At 37.6% G+C, this 16829-nt stretch overlaps 1 protein-coding gene across 5 annotated transcripts in view; it reads left to right on the top strand.

The window, feature by feature from the left end:
- The window catches only part of PDE3A (phosphodiesterase 3A), a 359340-nt gene extending 345395 nt beyond the window's left edge, over positions 1–13945 (top strand). For 2 of the 5 annotated variants that reach the window (XM_061125106.1, XM_061125105.1), the window contains exons 16-17: positions 2479–2562; positions 5616–13945. In XM_061125106.1, coding sequence (XP_060981089.1) covers positions 2479–2562; positions 5616–5845 — 314 coding nt within the window. In that variant the 3' untranslated portion in view covers positions 5846–13945. Of the gene's footprint in view, positions 1–2478; positions 2563–4075; positions 4516–5615 lie in introns of those variants that run through there. The other 3 variants (XR_009689773.1, XM_061125104.1, XM_061125103.1) reach the window with 3 other exon arrangements.
- The last annotated feature ends 2884 nt before the right edge of the window (positions 13946–16829 follow it).

Below are 16829 nucleotides of genomic sequence, written 5' to 3' on the forward strand. Positions count from 1 at the left end.
CACTCATCAAATGTTTATTAAGCACCTACTCTGTGCCAGGCATTTTTCCAGGTACCTAACATAGAACCACAGACAAATCAGACCAAAAAAAAAAAAAAAAAAATCAGTCCTTGCCCTTTTTGACTTGTGTTTCCAATGGGGTTAGCAGACACTAGGGAAGACTAGTCTGTAAATTTATAATATGTTAGATGCTGATAAATGCTAGAGTTAAAGAGAATATGAAATATTGCACAGAAAGATTAAAATGATGGACAAGATAACCATGGAAGGTCTAAATAAGAAAGGTATTTTAAAAAAACCAAAACTTTGAAAGAAGCAAAGGAGTGATGCATGGAAATAGTTGTGGACAACTCATTTCAAGGAGAGAGGAAGGCCAGCCACGTAAGGTTCTGCTCTGGGCATTGGCTGGGTGTTCAGGAAGCACCAGGAGGGCTGGGAGGCTGAAGCAGAGGAAGTGGGTGGGGAGCAGCAGGGGGGACAGTGGGGACCCAGGTGATAGAGGGTTAGAAGGTAGGGCTCTGCAGAATGGAGTTTGGCTTTTTCTCTGAATAAGGTGGAAAGCCATCAGAGGTTTTGAACAGAAGACTTAGTTGATTCAACTTAACGTTTTAACTTGATTGCTTCAACTATTGCATGGAAAATCTTCTGGAGTTTGGGGTGAGCAAGGATGTAAGCAGGGCAGTGTGTTAAGAGGCTCTTGAAATCATCCAAGTGAGAGATGACTGAGGCATTGGGCCAGGGCAGTGAGAGTAGAGATAATGAGAAGTAGTCACATCTGGTCATTGGTTTCGCAGTGTATCGAACAGCCGTTCCGATCTCTTCATCTCTTGAAATATTCTCCGCTGTTATGCCTGCTGTAGCGACAAGGATAATTAGGAAAACCAATAGCCTTTATAGTGACATTGCACAAATACTGTTCCTGTTTTCATGGAAATATAGTATGCAGTTTCTACCTACCTTCATCAAACACCATCTTACTATTGGTAGTTTTCAAAGCCCTTCCCAAAAATATTACCAGTGAAAGACACCATGATCATCTGTTCCTGTTTTTTAGCAGTCAGGAAAATGCATGACGTAGTTCATTTTGGCCATCAAGTAAAGAGATAGTCTAATGTGGATATTAACCTATTTCACCCTCATGTAGGTGCCCTGTTGTAAGCTCACATAAGCAGAGAAAAAGAACTCATTATTAACCATAGGCTGGGTAAAGAGGAGCAAATTTGGTTTTTGGTCAGATTTTTGCTTAAGTTCTTACCCATATATTAATGTTGATACAAAATGAGAGGAAAACCAGACGTTGTTCTTCTTCAGTATTCTATTCTCAAGGTAATTTTATTTTATTCCTCTGATGCTTATAAAAAGATTTCTATTAAAAATTCTGTGCTGATCTTGGCATTCAGAGTTAGGAGCCAAGATGGGATTCATGGATTATTTATTCATTTTCTCACTTAATAAACATGCATGATTTTCTTTATCACTCAGACAGCCAGGTAATTTGCTGTCTGACTAAGGACTGGGCAGTTTTTCCACTGTTATTGGAAAGTGTGGTCAGCTTAGCCTCTGGAAAAGCTTTGTTCCCATGGACCCTACCTGATTGCTATTTGAACTCAAATACGTTGAAACAACACACACATAATCTATGCATCAAGAATTAAAGAACCTAGGTTAGGAAATTCAACAGGCTCAACCGGTCAATATTGGCTTTAGTAGCTTTGTCTCTATTCTGTAGAGTTGGGTGGCCATACTGACTCCCAGATTCTAATGTGTTACTCTCCTGACAGTCCCTTTTTTAATCGTGCTCACTAAAGCGGGAATGAGAATTCTGTGGATTCTGTTTACTAATGGCTTCTAAATGTCAACTGGACACCTTACATTAAAATTTAAGACATCATCAACAATGATTTGATAACCATAGCTTTTGAAAAATTACCTTTGAAGTTTCCCATTATAGCCCAGAAAATGATAAATATTGAGCAGCATTAGTGTTTAGTAAAATTTGGCCACATGGAATTCTAGAAATGGAATTGGTGACCACCCAGTTCAGCTGCCTCATTTTACAAAACTCTACACTGAGGCTCAGGAGTTTAACAGACATCCCAAGGTGTATATAGTTTCTGCAGAACCAGAAACGAAGCTCAGATTTCCTCAGTTTTAACTCTATTATTACTGACTCTTAGTAATTTTAATTTCAGGATTCATAATGACTGAGATGGTTAACTTGATTTATCCTAAAATTTAGATTTCAGAAAAAATGTAAATTAAATATGCATTGATAATTTCAGCAATCTGCATAACTTGTAGATCTCTCAGGAAATACAGAATAAAATGTTTCAATATGGTATCCTAGGGAAAGACAGCTTTTTCCCCCACATCATAATTAAATCTGAAAGATTCCTACAGTGAACTAAGAGGTTTCTAATGAAGTACTAAGCTGCATTTAGAATTTGAGCAATGAAAGGACCTTTGTTCTCATTTCAGAAGGTTCCAGTGCTGAACAATTTGGCTCCCAATACAGGCATGCTTTAGACCACCTGCGGACTCTAATCTACGCAAATTTATTTGGTACAAACTCCCTTCTACGTCACCTTATTCAGTTTAATTCCAGAGAGGTTTATTGCTAACATTGAGCAGCCTTAATAAGAGAACAGCTGCTCTCATGGGGGCTGCCCTGAAAGGAAAAAGAGAAAAAATGAGCTTTTGTTAGCTTCTTCCCTGTGAATTCACTGCCATGAGTGTGTATAACTTTCAGATGCAATAATCACCTTGAGCAGTAGAGTATGTCCTATGTCTGATTCAAGTCCACCCTTCAGCCAATGATTGACCTGTAAATATCTTGACTCAAAGGATTAGGTTAAAAAGAATGTTAACATGTAAAGAGTCTCAACAGTAACTGATTTGAACTTAACTGCAATAAAAGCGATGTAGAAATAGACAAGTAGATAACTTTGGTAGAAGAGTAATCTTCAAGGTTTTCTCTTAAATAGATGCATATATTTTATTGGTTTCTATAGAAGGAGTTGAGATTGTTTTAAATTTTAGTTTATTTATTTCCCTTGTTAAGAGTCTTATAATTGAAGAAAGTGATATTATACTCCATGCCGTCTGCCTGTCACTTACCTGGAATGCTTACTCACCCAGTATATTTCGTTCTCATAATTTACACATCCTTTGGGAAAGGTCTTATCTATTCCCTCACAGGCTGAGTATCTGATGTTGCCATACTTTGATATGTCAGAGAGAAATTGTGCTGCATATTCTTAAAAATAACAAGGAAGACTTTCTTCAGGACTCTTGTAATGGGAAAGAGACATTAGACTCAACAGATTGAAACAGAGGCGGGAGAGTTTTTACACACTGGGATGAGGTGGTGATAAAAGTACTGGAGAACCTTAGAGGGGAGTTGGTCCATGTGATTTGGCCACTTGTGTCCATTAATTGATTCTTATTGAAGTTAGGCTCCTTCCCTCCCATGGAGATGTGAGGGAAGGGACCCTGTCTTTCTGAATAATTGCCTTTCAAAGGATTGGCTTTCAGGTTCTTGTGAGAAAAGTTTCCTGGGTTGTCAAACTAGTGAGGCTGGGAGATTTATCTACACTACCTAGGAGCAGAGCAAGAAATTGCAATTACAAGTTTTATAAAGTAATGCTTTAAGAAAAAAAGAGATCTGGGTCCTAGAGTCTGGAAGAAACCTGTCTAAAGTTTAATGAACATGAGGGAAACATTAAGGCTCTCTTGATCTCTATAGGTCTATCATAAAACGTAGCGTGTGTATTTCAGTTTCAGTCTTCTAGGCCCTCTCTCCTATAGATGGTAAGCGCCTTTAAGGCAAACTCTGAGACTCATTGGTTTTTGTTTCTATAACATCCAGAAAACTGCCTATCAGTTCCTGTGTGTTGTGATCAGTTGCTAAGTCGTGTTCCACTCTTTATGACCCCAGTGGACTGTAGCCCACCAGGCTCCTCTGTCCATGGGGTTTCCCAGGCAAGAATACTGGAGTGGGTTGCCATTTCCTTCTCCAGGGGATCTTCCTCACTCAGAGATCAAACTCACATCTCCTGCGTCTCCTGCATTGCAGGTGGATTCTTTACCACTGAGCCACCAGGGAAGCCCTGCTTGTCAGTTAGTAGGTGGTAAATATAAGCTTATTTGTATCATGAATAATATAATGTAGAAAATATTTTTTTAATTCTTGCTTATGGCTACCTGTATCCATTCCCCCTGTCATTCATTCAACTAATTTCCTTATGTGTCTCTGCGGTTCAAAAGCAACTTAATGTCCTTTTTCTGAACTGTTTTTAAAAGTGATCTTAACATTTTATAAAGTACAAGAAAAAAATGTATAATAAAATTGTTGAAAGAATCATCAGCATTTCCACAAAAATTTTGGTTGATTGCATATCTCATAGCCATCGGCTTTGCCTGTTGTTACTATTTGTTTCTTTTTCCTTCCAGATTATACATGGTAAATCATTACTATTTCATTAAGTACCCTCAAGTTGCTTGCAGATCATCCTGGTAACTTGTATTGTTAACTCTTTAATATAGCCTTAAATCAGAATTTCCTGTGAACCACTTTTTCTTACCTTTGTTATCACTTTATTATGTCAACACTTTACCATTTACTTGGTGCTGTGGAACAGAAACTAGGAAGAACATAATTCACTTAGTAAAACTTCTGTCCATGGAGAAGTTTACAGTCCAATGTGAGAATCTTTGCCTAGCTTCCAAATTCTCAGCCTGTGTCTAAAATGATCACTCAAAAGAAGGCACATTATAATCTGGTTGCTTAGACAAGAACAGCTGCCTGCAGTCTCTGCTTGGAGATTTGCCAGTCCCTGCATGTTAAACATATTCCTCAAATCTGCTTCTTGCCTTTTGCCCCCTTTCACCCTTCATCCTGTCACTCACCTGTTCACATCAGAAAGCTCAGTGTTGTCTATGATTCCTCCCTTTTTTCCTTACAGTTGCCAAGTCCTATTGATTATACCTCACAAATGTATCTCACATTTACCGATGCATCTTCATTTCCATTATCCCCATCCTAGTCCAAGCCACCATCATCATGAAACATCCTTCCAGCTAAGTCATCTCCCTCTCTTCCTGCCATGTTTCAAAGACTTTGTACAACTCAGTATAATTGTCCCTATGTGCTTACTCTCTATCTTCCCATTGGACTCAAAGCTCGCTGCTTGAAGAGTTTGAAATTAATTTTTTTAGTCCACAGGAAGCATAACAGTACTATCAAAAGTGTCTTTAAAAAAAACTTTTATGAGGTGAATTGGTTGACAAAGCAAAGAACGATGTGACAAGAAATTATCCCAATAATCTAGGTGGAAATCTTGAGAGCCTGAATGGGGTGGGAGTAATAATTCCAAGATACAAACAGAACCTTGTATTGAATATTACCAGATGTTAAATACTGTTCACAGTACGTCTCAATGATACATTAATGCTTCTTGCCACCTTCCTCTTATTTCCCCACTCTCAAAAATGATTATTATGATACACATGTCAAGTGTATACATATCATTTGGTACTTAACTCCTATGAATAAGATGGAAAAACTGCCATGTACTTAACACACAAATAAGTAGTCTAATTTGGTGCTTTCTCAGGAAAGAAAATTTTCAAAAGGAGGAAAGTCTACTGTCAAATAACTCAGCACCTCCTGCAGAACCACAAGATGTGGAAGAAGGTCATTGAGGAGGAGCAGCGGTTGGCGGGCATAGAGGACCAGTCCCCCCAGCAGCATCCCTCAGAACAGATCCAGGCCATCAGGGAAGAAGATGAAGAAAAGGGGAAGCAGAAAGGAGAGGAGACCCCAGTCCCAAAGCCAAACCAGTGACAATGGATAGAATGAGCTATGTTTCCAAACAGAGTTACTTGTCACACAGACTCTTTTCAAGCCAGCACAACACTTAGACACAGCACTGTAGAAATACAAGAAGATGGGCAAATGGCGACGGCATTTTGGGATTCTTCGCGTTTTATGTGTTTATTTTTACAGTGAGGTACAGGATTTAAAAAACTGTTGCTCAGAGAAGCTTTCACATTGTAACACCAGCTTCCAAGGATTTTTTTTTTTAAAGAAGTATATACGTGTGTGTGTATATAAGCTCTCACGTAGATCCATGTAAAACATATTCACAGACACACATGCAAACACACAGACACTCTGAAAGCTGGGATTCCTGGCCCCACAGTTTAGTAACGTTCATATTAAGATATATAGTGGTCACTGTGATATAATAAATCATAAAGAAAAAAAATGAAGGAAAGCAAATCACAAAGGAGATGGTGTGGCTTAGCCCAGAAGCAGTACAGCAAATGAAGTTATGACTAAGGAGCGTTTGCTCTTAGTCCTGAGGGATGAAAGTTCCAGAGCATTGGTTGAATTCTGGTACATCCTGCCAACATTGTAGGCATGTGTGTGAGAAAGAAGTGATGCTCAGGTGTATGTACGTTTGTGTGCACCTAAAGAGAGAATTGGCTTTGGTCGTTCACAGCATGGCTGCAGCAGACAATTCAGCACAGGTGAACAAACAGGATGAAGTGTGCTCTGGAGAGTCTCCGCCTCTATTTGGCTTCAGCTGAAGCCCCTTTGCAGACGGAGGGAATTAGCAGGATGAGGGACAGGGCCACAGGTCTGGTTCTCCTGCTGTCACCAGCCTTAAGCCCGGAAGACTGAGGCAATTTCCGGTCTAGTCGCCGAGTGAATGTATAGGAGCCGTTTGTGAGTATGTCTGTCGTTCACCTGAGATCAATTCCCCATGGAAGGGGATGGCATTCTTTACACAGAAACACCTCAGAAGGAGCAGTCGGGTCTTTTCATCAGGTGAGAATTCTAAAAGGTGGTCAGAAAAGACCTGGGAAATGACTCTTCACTGGGCTCTCCCATGTCTTACTTTGCTGCAAAATGTGTGGTAGAAAAAGAAAGGAAGGCAAACAGAAACCCACTCTGGGACAGATGGTGAGAGATGAAGGGGAAATTTTTCAACCTAGGGTTTGGTATTTATTGACATAGTGAAAGCCTGATTCTTGGCGGCTGTTGAAGGTTGGCTTTTAGTTGGCTAAAGTTGCACGGACAACCCTGTTGTATTCCATGAGGGGTGTGATGGGGTGGCTTATGTCCGCAACCTGGCCCATTGTCATGTTTCTTTTGGCAGGGAGGACTCAAGAGGGATTTGGGGGGGATTGGGCCTATCATTGAAAGTCTTTTTTTGTTTGTTTTTGGTTTATCTACACTTGTTTATGCTGTGAGCCAAACCTCTATTTAAAAAGTTGATACTCACTTTCAATATTTTATTTCATATTATTATATATTTGTCATTAATAGTTACCTTGATGTAAATATAAAGATTTGTTTGTGTTTCTGTAGATAGTTAACTTTTTTTTAAAGGGAAAAGGGAAACAATTTTATAAAGTTCTATTTTAATCACCATTTTTATACATTGTAGCTATCTCCAAGCCCAGTAAGAGTGATGGTTCATTTGCATGAGGTCTATGAACACCCACTCATCTACCTGTTCTAATTTAAATAATCATCTGATACAGTTATTTTATGCCAATTAAATGAGGATGCTGCAAACAACATTTTTTCACTAGTAAGTAACTTCGGGTAACTCTTGGATCCGTGTCTCCCTAGCAAAAGACCATCTTAATCCTGAATGTTTATAATCAGTGTCCCTTTCTTCCCAAGAATTTTTGCTTATCATTTTTCCTACAGTACAGTACTATAGTCAAGCCTGTTCATCATCTAAACAACCTTAGCTTCAAGTAAATCTAGCTTGTAATTTCTACTTTTTGTTTCTTCTAAAATCATAGAAAAGAGTGTTTACACTGAAAATGCCTTTGTTTCTCATGAATGGATACTCTTCCCTTTTAAAACAATGATTATACAATAATCCATGGCATTCTTAAAGTAAGGCAAAGATAGTACAATCAAAAATAAAGTTTCAAGGCAACTTTCCCAATAAGTAGGAAAATATGAAAATGATCAAATGGATGTAGATTCTACCTAAATGAGGTTTTTTTTTTTTTTCTGGTTAATACCAGGTCTTCATTATTTAGGACTTACTTTTTTTTGTTCCCCCTTGTATTGCCTGTCTGTCCCTATGTTTGCAAAACTTACTGTGAGTCAAATACATTTGCCAAGCAAATTTAACTATTTTTCTTTCGTTGCAAATAACAGAAGGATTTAGAAAAGCACTTATATTCACATACCTCTTGTGTCTAATTACTTAACAAAGCTAATCTTTTCCCCTTGCTCCAAATGCCATAAATATAAAAGTGAAGGGAAAGAAATAGGTGCTGAGGAGGTTGAATGGCAGCAAAATACTTCTGAATCCATAACCGTGTATTGGTGGTTTCATCAAAGCTCCAATGTAGGTAACCCCAAGTAGGAGCCAACCTGGCTGCCAGAGCAGAAGTCTAAGCACGTGGCCTGATTTTCCTTTTGTTTGAAGTACGTGAAATAATGATAGCCAAAGCAGTGAGAACCTCTTCATTCCAGAAATGTGCTCATCAGTCCAGGCAGATTAACCATTTGTTCTTCCAAGATAAATTGTCCATGTGTTAAAGCTAAAAGTCAGTTCAAAAAAAGGAATGGAGATTCATCAAGTGTGTGACTTTCAGACACCCCCCACCTATATCCCAAAGGATGCCGAGGGCCGTGAAAAGATACTTTCTGCTAGTGATGGTCTCCCTGTCCTTGGTGACAGCAATATTACAGTGTTCCCTTCCAGCTCCAAAGCTTACTTCCTGTGGTGCCAGTGTATTTGTTGCGATTTACTACATTTTTATATGAGCCTAATTATAGGTGCCATTAGATAAACTCAGGTCTTACAAAGGAAGGAATGTCTAGCCCTTATACAGAGAAGGAGAACTGTATGGACAGCCATGAAGTTAATGGTAGGAAAAGTAGGAATTGGTGACCTTGATGCTTGTGGTTGCTCTCTGTTCAGTAAAAGACCAGGTATACTAAATGTGTCACCAATATCATTTCCTGCATGCTGATAGAATGTCTTTCTGGTTATCAATCTAAGCCAACCCTGAGGATATATTGTTTCCTTGGTGAAAACACCATGTTAGCATATTTTAAAACTATAATTTGTTTTGGTAATTTACATAAGACCTGGTTTTGCTCTTAGTCGAAAATGAAGACAGTAGCTCTGTCTAGGGATTTATCTATGTTGGTCTTCATCTGAGAAGTGAAGGAATTTCCTCATATTATGTTTAACAAAATATCTACTTTCTAAACACAAAAATCCCCATTATGTCTATTCTGTTTTGATGGAATTCCAGAACAAATCCTAACCATTGCAGTCCCAGTAAAACTAAAGATAAGGCATTGTATGTCAAGCAGGCTTCATTGCACGTCTGTATTGCCATTTCCTCACGCCCTTGCCTCTCTAAGATTTGCAGTGTCCCTGTCACCTTCCCAGAGAACTTTCACTGAAGGTAAAAGCTGTGCAAAAGGCATGAGACTCAGGCCTATTCTTTGTTTAAATGATGAAAAAATATAAATTATTTTCTAAGTAATAAAGATATGAAAATTATCATTGTAAATAAAGTCTAAAGTTTGAAACAACTGCTTTATAAATGTGAACTATTTGTGTTATGGACAACTAGCAAGTGATGAGTCAAAAAAAACATTTCTTTTCTGCTTTAGGAGGTATCTTGGATGCTTTCATGTTAGTATAGGGATCTCCACTGTCCTTGTCATTTACGAAATTTCTAAAATAATAGTGAAAGCCACAATAAGGGTCTTATAATCCTACTCTTCCATTCTAAGTCTGATTCCTGCTTAATACTTTTCCTTTTTTCAAACTGGCAGACGACTCCAGTAAAACAGAGTCTGTACACTTTCATAGTCTAGAGTTAATATAATTCTCCATGTAATAATCAGCTAGTGAATGTGGGGGAAAAAAAATCAATAAAATTTCAAATGCTAATAGCTCACGTCCTGATATCTGAGTACTACAATGTCTATATACTCTCAGACCAAACTGAATTCCTTTCATCTGCCTTCTGTCCTAATATGCAACAGAATACTGCATAACCATTGTCCTAGGTCATTCATTTCTCTCATGATTTCTCTATGAAATAAAAGCATGACCTTGCTGATACTGTCTGTCCACCCAAATGGAACTCTAGACCAGGGTCTTTCCTGGTGATCCAGTGGTTAAGACCCCATGCTTCCAATGCAGGGGGGGCGTGGTATGGGTTCATTCCCTGGTCGGCAAAGAAAGATCCCACGTTCTGCCCTGCATGACCACACGCTCCCTACCCCCTGCCAAAATAGAACAATTGGCCATTTTAGGTGACAGACATTCTGGAATTAAACTATGTTTAGCATTTCTAATCAGAGGGAACTATACCAGTTTTAGGTCTTATATTCATTTGTTCCTCCAGAAAATACTCAAATTCTTAATGTGAATTTGGGGATAAAGTAATTAACTATAAGCACTGAGTCAAACTATAAGCAGTGCATTAGATAATGAATTTAAATTGAGGTTTGCATAAGTATTTGTGGTTTCTCACTAGTGAGCCATGGCTTGAGAAGAACAAGGATGTGTTTTTCAATCTATATTATGCACCAGAGATGTTAGCTAATTTGTGCGGCCATGTAACATATTTCATTTGTTAAAATGATGCTGCTTTTACCTCATCTGAACTGATCTTTATGTTCACACTATCAAATCATTCTAACAGTTGGTTAACAATGGTGACAAAAAATAATTGAACGTTTTGTTGTTAAATATGTCTAAATATAGAAAACTGAAGATTAAGGCATTATTTAGTTGGTGAAACTCAATATCATGATCCAAAAAATACTGATCTGGTATAAGTTGTTTTTATATTCCATACGGTAAGACTGTACGGAATTTTGACACGTGCTTAGGGCTCTTATGAATCCAAATTCCCCATCTAAAGGCAGCTAGTTATTTTCCCTGTCATAAGGTTGATTATATTGATAGGCTTTGGTATCATGGATTTCTACGTCCCTGAGGAGTTGTGGAGCAAAGAAGAAAAGGCAGGCCTTATTATTGATAAGAATACTGAATATGTCCATGTTCAGACAAATTTTCTCAATTGTTTCACATTAAGAAGTGATTCTTTAATCATGCACATAATTCAAACAAAAAATTTTTCAAAGAGAATAATATTAAATCATCATACATACCATCAAGAATATTAAATTTCAGTATTTGAAACAAAGCTTTTAATACTTCTAATCAATTAAAATGAAACCCACAAAATGATATTTCATAGTGTAGAGATGCTAAATGTTTTGATATAATCAGAACTACTATTATGTAACAGAAAACTAGAAAAAAATATTTAATTCTTTTTCTAATACCCTGTATGCCTCAGGAAGGAAAATATTTTATGAAGAGTCTAATAAATACATGAAATAGATAAAAATAAATTTAGTTCCCATAATTTAATTAGATTTAGGGTATAGAGTCTGAATTATCCCAAGAAAGAGAAATGCATTATCTAGCAATTTGTCGTGGTTTAGGTTGTTTTAAGATAAATGTTAGTCACTCAGGCGTGCCCAACTCTGCGACCGCATGGACTGCAGCCCACCAGGCTCCTCTGTACATGGGATTTTCCAGGCAAGGATACTGGAGTGGATTGCCATTTCCTTCTCCAGGGGACCTTCCTGACCCAGGGATCGAACCAGGGTCTTCTGCGCTGCAGGCAGATTATTTACCAACTGAGCTAGGACAGAAGTCCTTGTTTTAAGATAAATGATTTACCAATGTAGATTGTATTTCATTAAATTCTAACACAGTTAAGAACCCAAATGCTTATCTTCATTACTGAGAAAAATTAAATCTTACTAATCTTTCACAGAGCAAGCACTGACCAATCAATAAACCACACACACTACATTCATCTGCCAAGACTGATCAAATAGTAGGTTAAAATTTGAAATTCACAAATATAAAAGTAATTTAAAAAATATTTTTAAAGCATAAATGCTTTAAAATTTTGGTGTCAGTAGAAATACCCATTTCAGATGAAACACACAAATTCTTTGACCAAAAAAAGTCAAATTATAGGGGAAAAGTATAACTTATTTCCAATTTTACTTGTCTAACTCAAAATCTGTACAGGAAAAATCCATCAGAAATTCTCTTCTCCCATGATAAGGAGAAAGAGTACTTTCACCTCGTTTTAATGCACCACACCTAGTTTCATCTTACAGCCCAATGGTACTAAAAACCAAAAAAGAAAAAAAAAAGCGGTGGATTGGGAGTGAACACTGCCTAAAACTTGAAGGCTCATCCCAGGACCCCTCTCCATCTTTTTTGTGGCAAACCAATTTAGTTCTTAGTCACTCTAGAGCAAAGGGACTTAATGGATCCATATTTCAACCCTGACTTCTTTCACAGTCAGCACTTACACACACATTTTGCAATGTGAACTAGCCCTTAGCTGCTTGAATACTTTTTGAAGGGAGGGATTTTTTTTTAATTCTAGTAATTTTTCTTGCTATATAATAACAGAATATTCATATAGTTTAATGTGAAATTAAAAGTAATTATCTAAAGATGTTTTCTTTGTGTATATCAGTTGTTTTAGTTGATAGAATTTTCCATCACTTTTCTTTTGAGAACTGATCATATTTATGACTCAAAAATGCATATTATACCAGATATTTCATTTTAGCTATGTATAAGCATAATCCAGTACTACAGTATTTCTATCTTTAAATAACAACCCTGACATACCTATTTATCACCTGTCAGTGGAGTTTCAATGGCTTGACATTAAGTATATATTTGTTAATTAGTTTAAAAAAATCACTATTTTAATACTCTGTAAAATATATGCATGGGATGTTTTGCTATATTTGCTTAACTGGTGCAGTTTTTGCCATTTATGAATGTCAGTTCATTTCCTAATACATTCTCACAGAAGAATGCATACCATTTCTATTTCAACAAGAATAGTGTGTTAGTTGACAAGCACTGGAAATAAATTATCTCTAATTCCAATTACCCCCTTATATTTCTTCCTACAGATATTTTTGTCATACAAATCACAAAATGAAATTGGTGCTCTTTCAGATATTCTGAAATTCACAATGCAAAATAATGAAAACAGGACTCTCCCTGGCTTTTTATAATAATATTAAGATATGCAACTGAAAGAACTTTAATTCAGAGTATTTTGGGTTTTGACTGGTTTGGTTAAATTGATTTGGGTTTTGGTGTTAAAATATGTTGTGATTCTTGGTGGGGCAGTTGCTCTGATCAGTCATTACCTCTTCCTGACAAAAACTTTCATTGGAAAGTTCAAATTAGCATGTCCCAAGTATTTGTCTCCATATTATTTTTAAACCAGAGAGTATTGGATTAATTTAATTTAGTATTCCTAAAAAGCAATATTTTCAAATAACTACCAAAGTAACACTGTAAGGGATGTCATTTGTACATGATGATTTTTAACAATGTAATGCTCATCAATCTTGACCAACCTGAATATGTTTGTTAATAACTTTCCAAATTTATCAACTTTTAAAAACAAGAGAATGAGGCATTGAACTTAAGTGATCATTTCGCAGTTGAAATAAATCTTGTCTTCTCACCTGTATATTGCACTTAATATATGTAGCAATACTTTGTATTGTCCTATAACAAGTATTTGTTAAGTGACTTAGTTAATGACTGATAAATGTTTTGTAAAAAGTAGAATCTGTACAGAAAAAAAAATTAGATAAATTGTATTTATTTTTATTATTTTTTAGCTTAGACACTATAATGATGCTCCTTTTTGGCCAGAATTACTGGAAGTGCCTCTTGGTTTTATATATATATATATAAATGTTATAGTAAATATATACTCAAAATTATTAGAATTGTGTCACAGATGATTGATGTGGATGTTACAATGTGAAGACAATGTATAATATAAATATTCTGTGGTATCATGTATGATGTAGTCATTTCTATAACCAAAGCCCTCCATTCAGTTTCAAAGGCATCCTTTCTTCTCATATTCAAATGCAGCAGTCTGTACCCAGCCTACACTGTAATGATGCATTTAACCTTCCTACAACTTCCAAGGACTCCTGGAGACTTCCATTCCCATGGTCACATACCTCTTCCTAACAGCGATGAATTCTTGGCTGCATTAATCTTCGTCTAACTTTCTTCAGCTAAACTTATAGCCACCCAAGATAGCTACCCTCTAATCCCTGAGAAACTGTAAACGTTAAATTACTGTGTCCTTTCTCTAACTGAATAGTTAGCACCAAAACCAAGATAACCAGATTTCTGATAGTTAGCTTCCAAGTCCTATAAAATACACAGTGCTGCTATTTATACCATGAATGCCACAACTTACTCTAGACTGTCTATGAATGTCCAGTATATGGGAGTATTTGTTGTACAGATTCAGAATTGGTTTTGTTCTGTGTAGATGAAAAGTTTACAAAACTTTGAATGATTTGAAAACATTCAAATAGAGTTCTCTGGAACAAACAAAAGCAAAATGCAATTTCTATTCAAATTTCCCAAGGAATCAATTCTTTAATCTATACAGATCAACTTCCCCATTACCTATGAAACAAAATTCAAATGTCTAAGCCTGTTATATTCAAAGCTCCCTTCACTCTGGCCTCAAACCTTTCCCCCATTTAAAGGAACAAGCTATTTATTATTTATATTTCTATATCTTAGGCAAATCAACTTAGCAGAGTATTTTCACACTCTGTATAGATACATTATCTTTCTCCCTTTATGTCTACGCTCACATACACAACACACACACACAAATTCTTCCAACTACACACAACACAACAGGACTAGATTATGTTTTTTTGAGTTCTGCACTCTATCCCTCTCCCATTTCTCTTATGGTGATACTCTGGTCCTCACAGAAAGGAGATAATAAGTAGGTAGTCCAATCTTAACTTTCATCTTCTTCTTGCATTAGGTGCTACCAAACTGGCCTTAGATAAGGAAAAGTTAATTTATGTGATGGGGTAAGGATGATAGGTAAATTATAATGAACCTGAGATCCAGGCCAGAGGAGAGGGTTGGCCAAGGTCACAGCCTAAAATAGCCTCAGAGAGCAGCTCAGTATGTGGGCATACTAATCCACACCTGGTCCATCTCTACAGATCACTCCTGCTGCCACTGAGACACATGAAGTGGAGCTTGGGAAATGGGGACCACATCCTGACCAATGAAAAAATAAAATTAGTTCTTACATAATTAGAAAAACTTCTGCCCATTTGACTGGTTTTAAGCAACAGTCTTGCTGCTTTTAAATCCTGGAACCACTCCATGTCCAGGTCATTCTTTCTTACACCATTACTGGCTTAAGAAAGGAGACCCAGTGTTTTCCTGGTGGTTCAGCGGTAAAGAATTCTGCCAATTCTCTCCCTGTCTCTCGCAGGAGACACAGGTTCAATCCCTGATCCAGGAATATCTCACATGCAGCAGAGCCTGTGTACCACAACTTCTGAGCCTGTGTACCCTAGAGCCCATGCTCCACAACCAGAGAAGCCACCACAGTGAGAAGCCTGCACATCGCAGCTACAGAATAGCCCCTACTCGTGGCAACTAGAGAAAAACCCTTGCAACAACAAAAACCCAGCACAGACAAAAAAAAATGATAATAATAATAAATAGCTCTTAAAAAAATAAAGACCCAGGTCCATCTCTGCTGTAATCTGACAGATGTGAAGAGTTGTTGAGTGGCCTGTGCTGTTTTATGGGATCATCTGGGCTACTAGGACCAGACGGAGCTGGATGGGAGAGGGGAATGTTGCTTCACACTTTGTAGTTCCAGTCAGGAGATGGAATAGCTCCTTCTCCATTGTCAAAGTGACTGGCTCTTCCCCACCGGATGCCAAAGGTGAATTCATAGAAGGCCTGGACTCTATCCTTCAGGGACTTCAAAGTAGATAAAGATGATATATTCGTTTTCTATTTCTGCCATAAGAAATTACCACAAAGTTCGTAACTTAAAACCAGGCAAGCTTATTAGCTTGCAGCTCTGTCAGAAGTCCGGATGGGCTTGGCTGGACTCTACTTTGGGTCTCTCACAAGACTGAAATCAAGTGTTTGCCAGCCTGGCCTCTTTTCTGAAGTGTCTAGAATCATTCAGCTTGTTGGCAGAATACAGTTCCTTCCAATTACAGGGCTGAGGTTCCGTTTCTCTGCTGACATTCCTCTGGGAACTTATCTTCGCTTCTAAGTTCCTCTGAGCATTGCCCCTCTCACCCAGCTCCCATTCTCCCGTCAGACTAGCAGTGGCATATGATTCCGTCTTATATTCTGCAACTTTCTAATTTCTGCTGCTGCTGTTGGATTCTTTCTTACTCCAGCTCCTGAAAGTTTTCTGCTTTTAAGGATCCATGTGATTACCTTAGATCCAAATCATCCAAGCTCGTCTCCCTATATTAAGATCTTTAACATGAATTACATCTGAAAACCCTTTTGCCATGTGGAAATGAGTGTTAGTGGCTCAGTCGGGTCTGACTCTTTGTGACCCCATGAACTATAGCACCACCAGGCACCTCTGCCCATGGAATTCTCCAGATAAGGATACTGGAGTAGGTTATGCAACCATACCCTTCTCCAGGGGATCTTCCCAACCCAGGGATCGAACCTGGGTCTCCCGCATTGCAGGCAGTAGTCTGCATTGCAGGCAGATTCTTTACCACTGAACATATTTACAGTTTCTTAGGGACTAGAGGGTAGGTATCTTTGGTGGCTATAATTTTATCTTCCACAAATCATGAAAAGAATGAGGAACACAGTTAAGATAATGAAGGCATATGGAGCACACAGCTGTTCCAAATC

Source organism: Dama dama, chromosome 22 (genome assembly GCF_033118175.1).
Source record: "Dama dama isolate Ldn47 chromosome 22, ASM3311817v1, whole genome shotgun sequence".
NCBI lineage: Eukaryota > Metazoa > Chordata > Mammalia > Artiodactyla > Cervidae > Dama > Dama dama.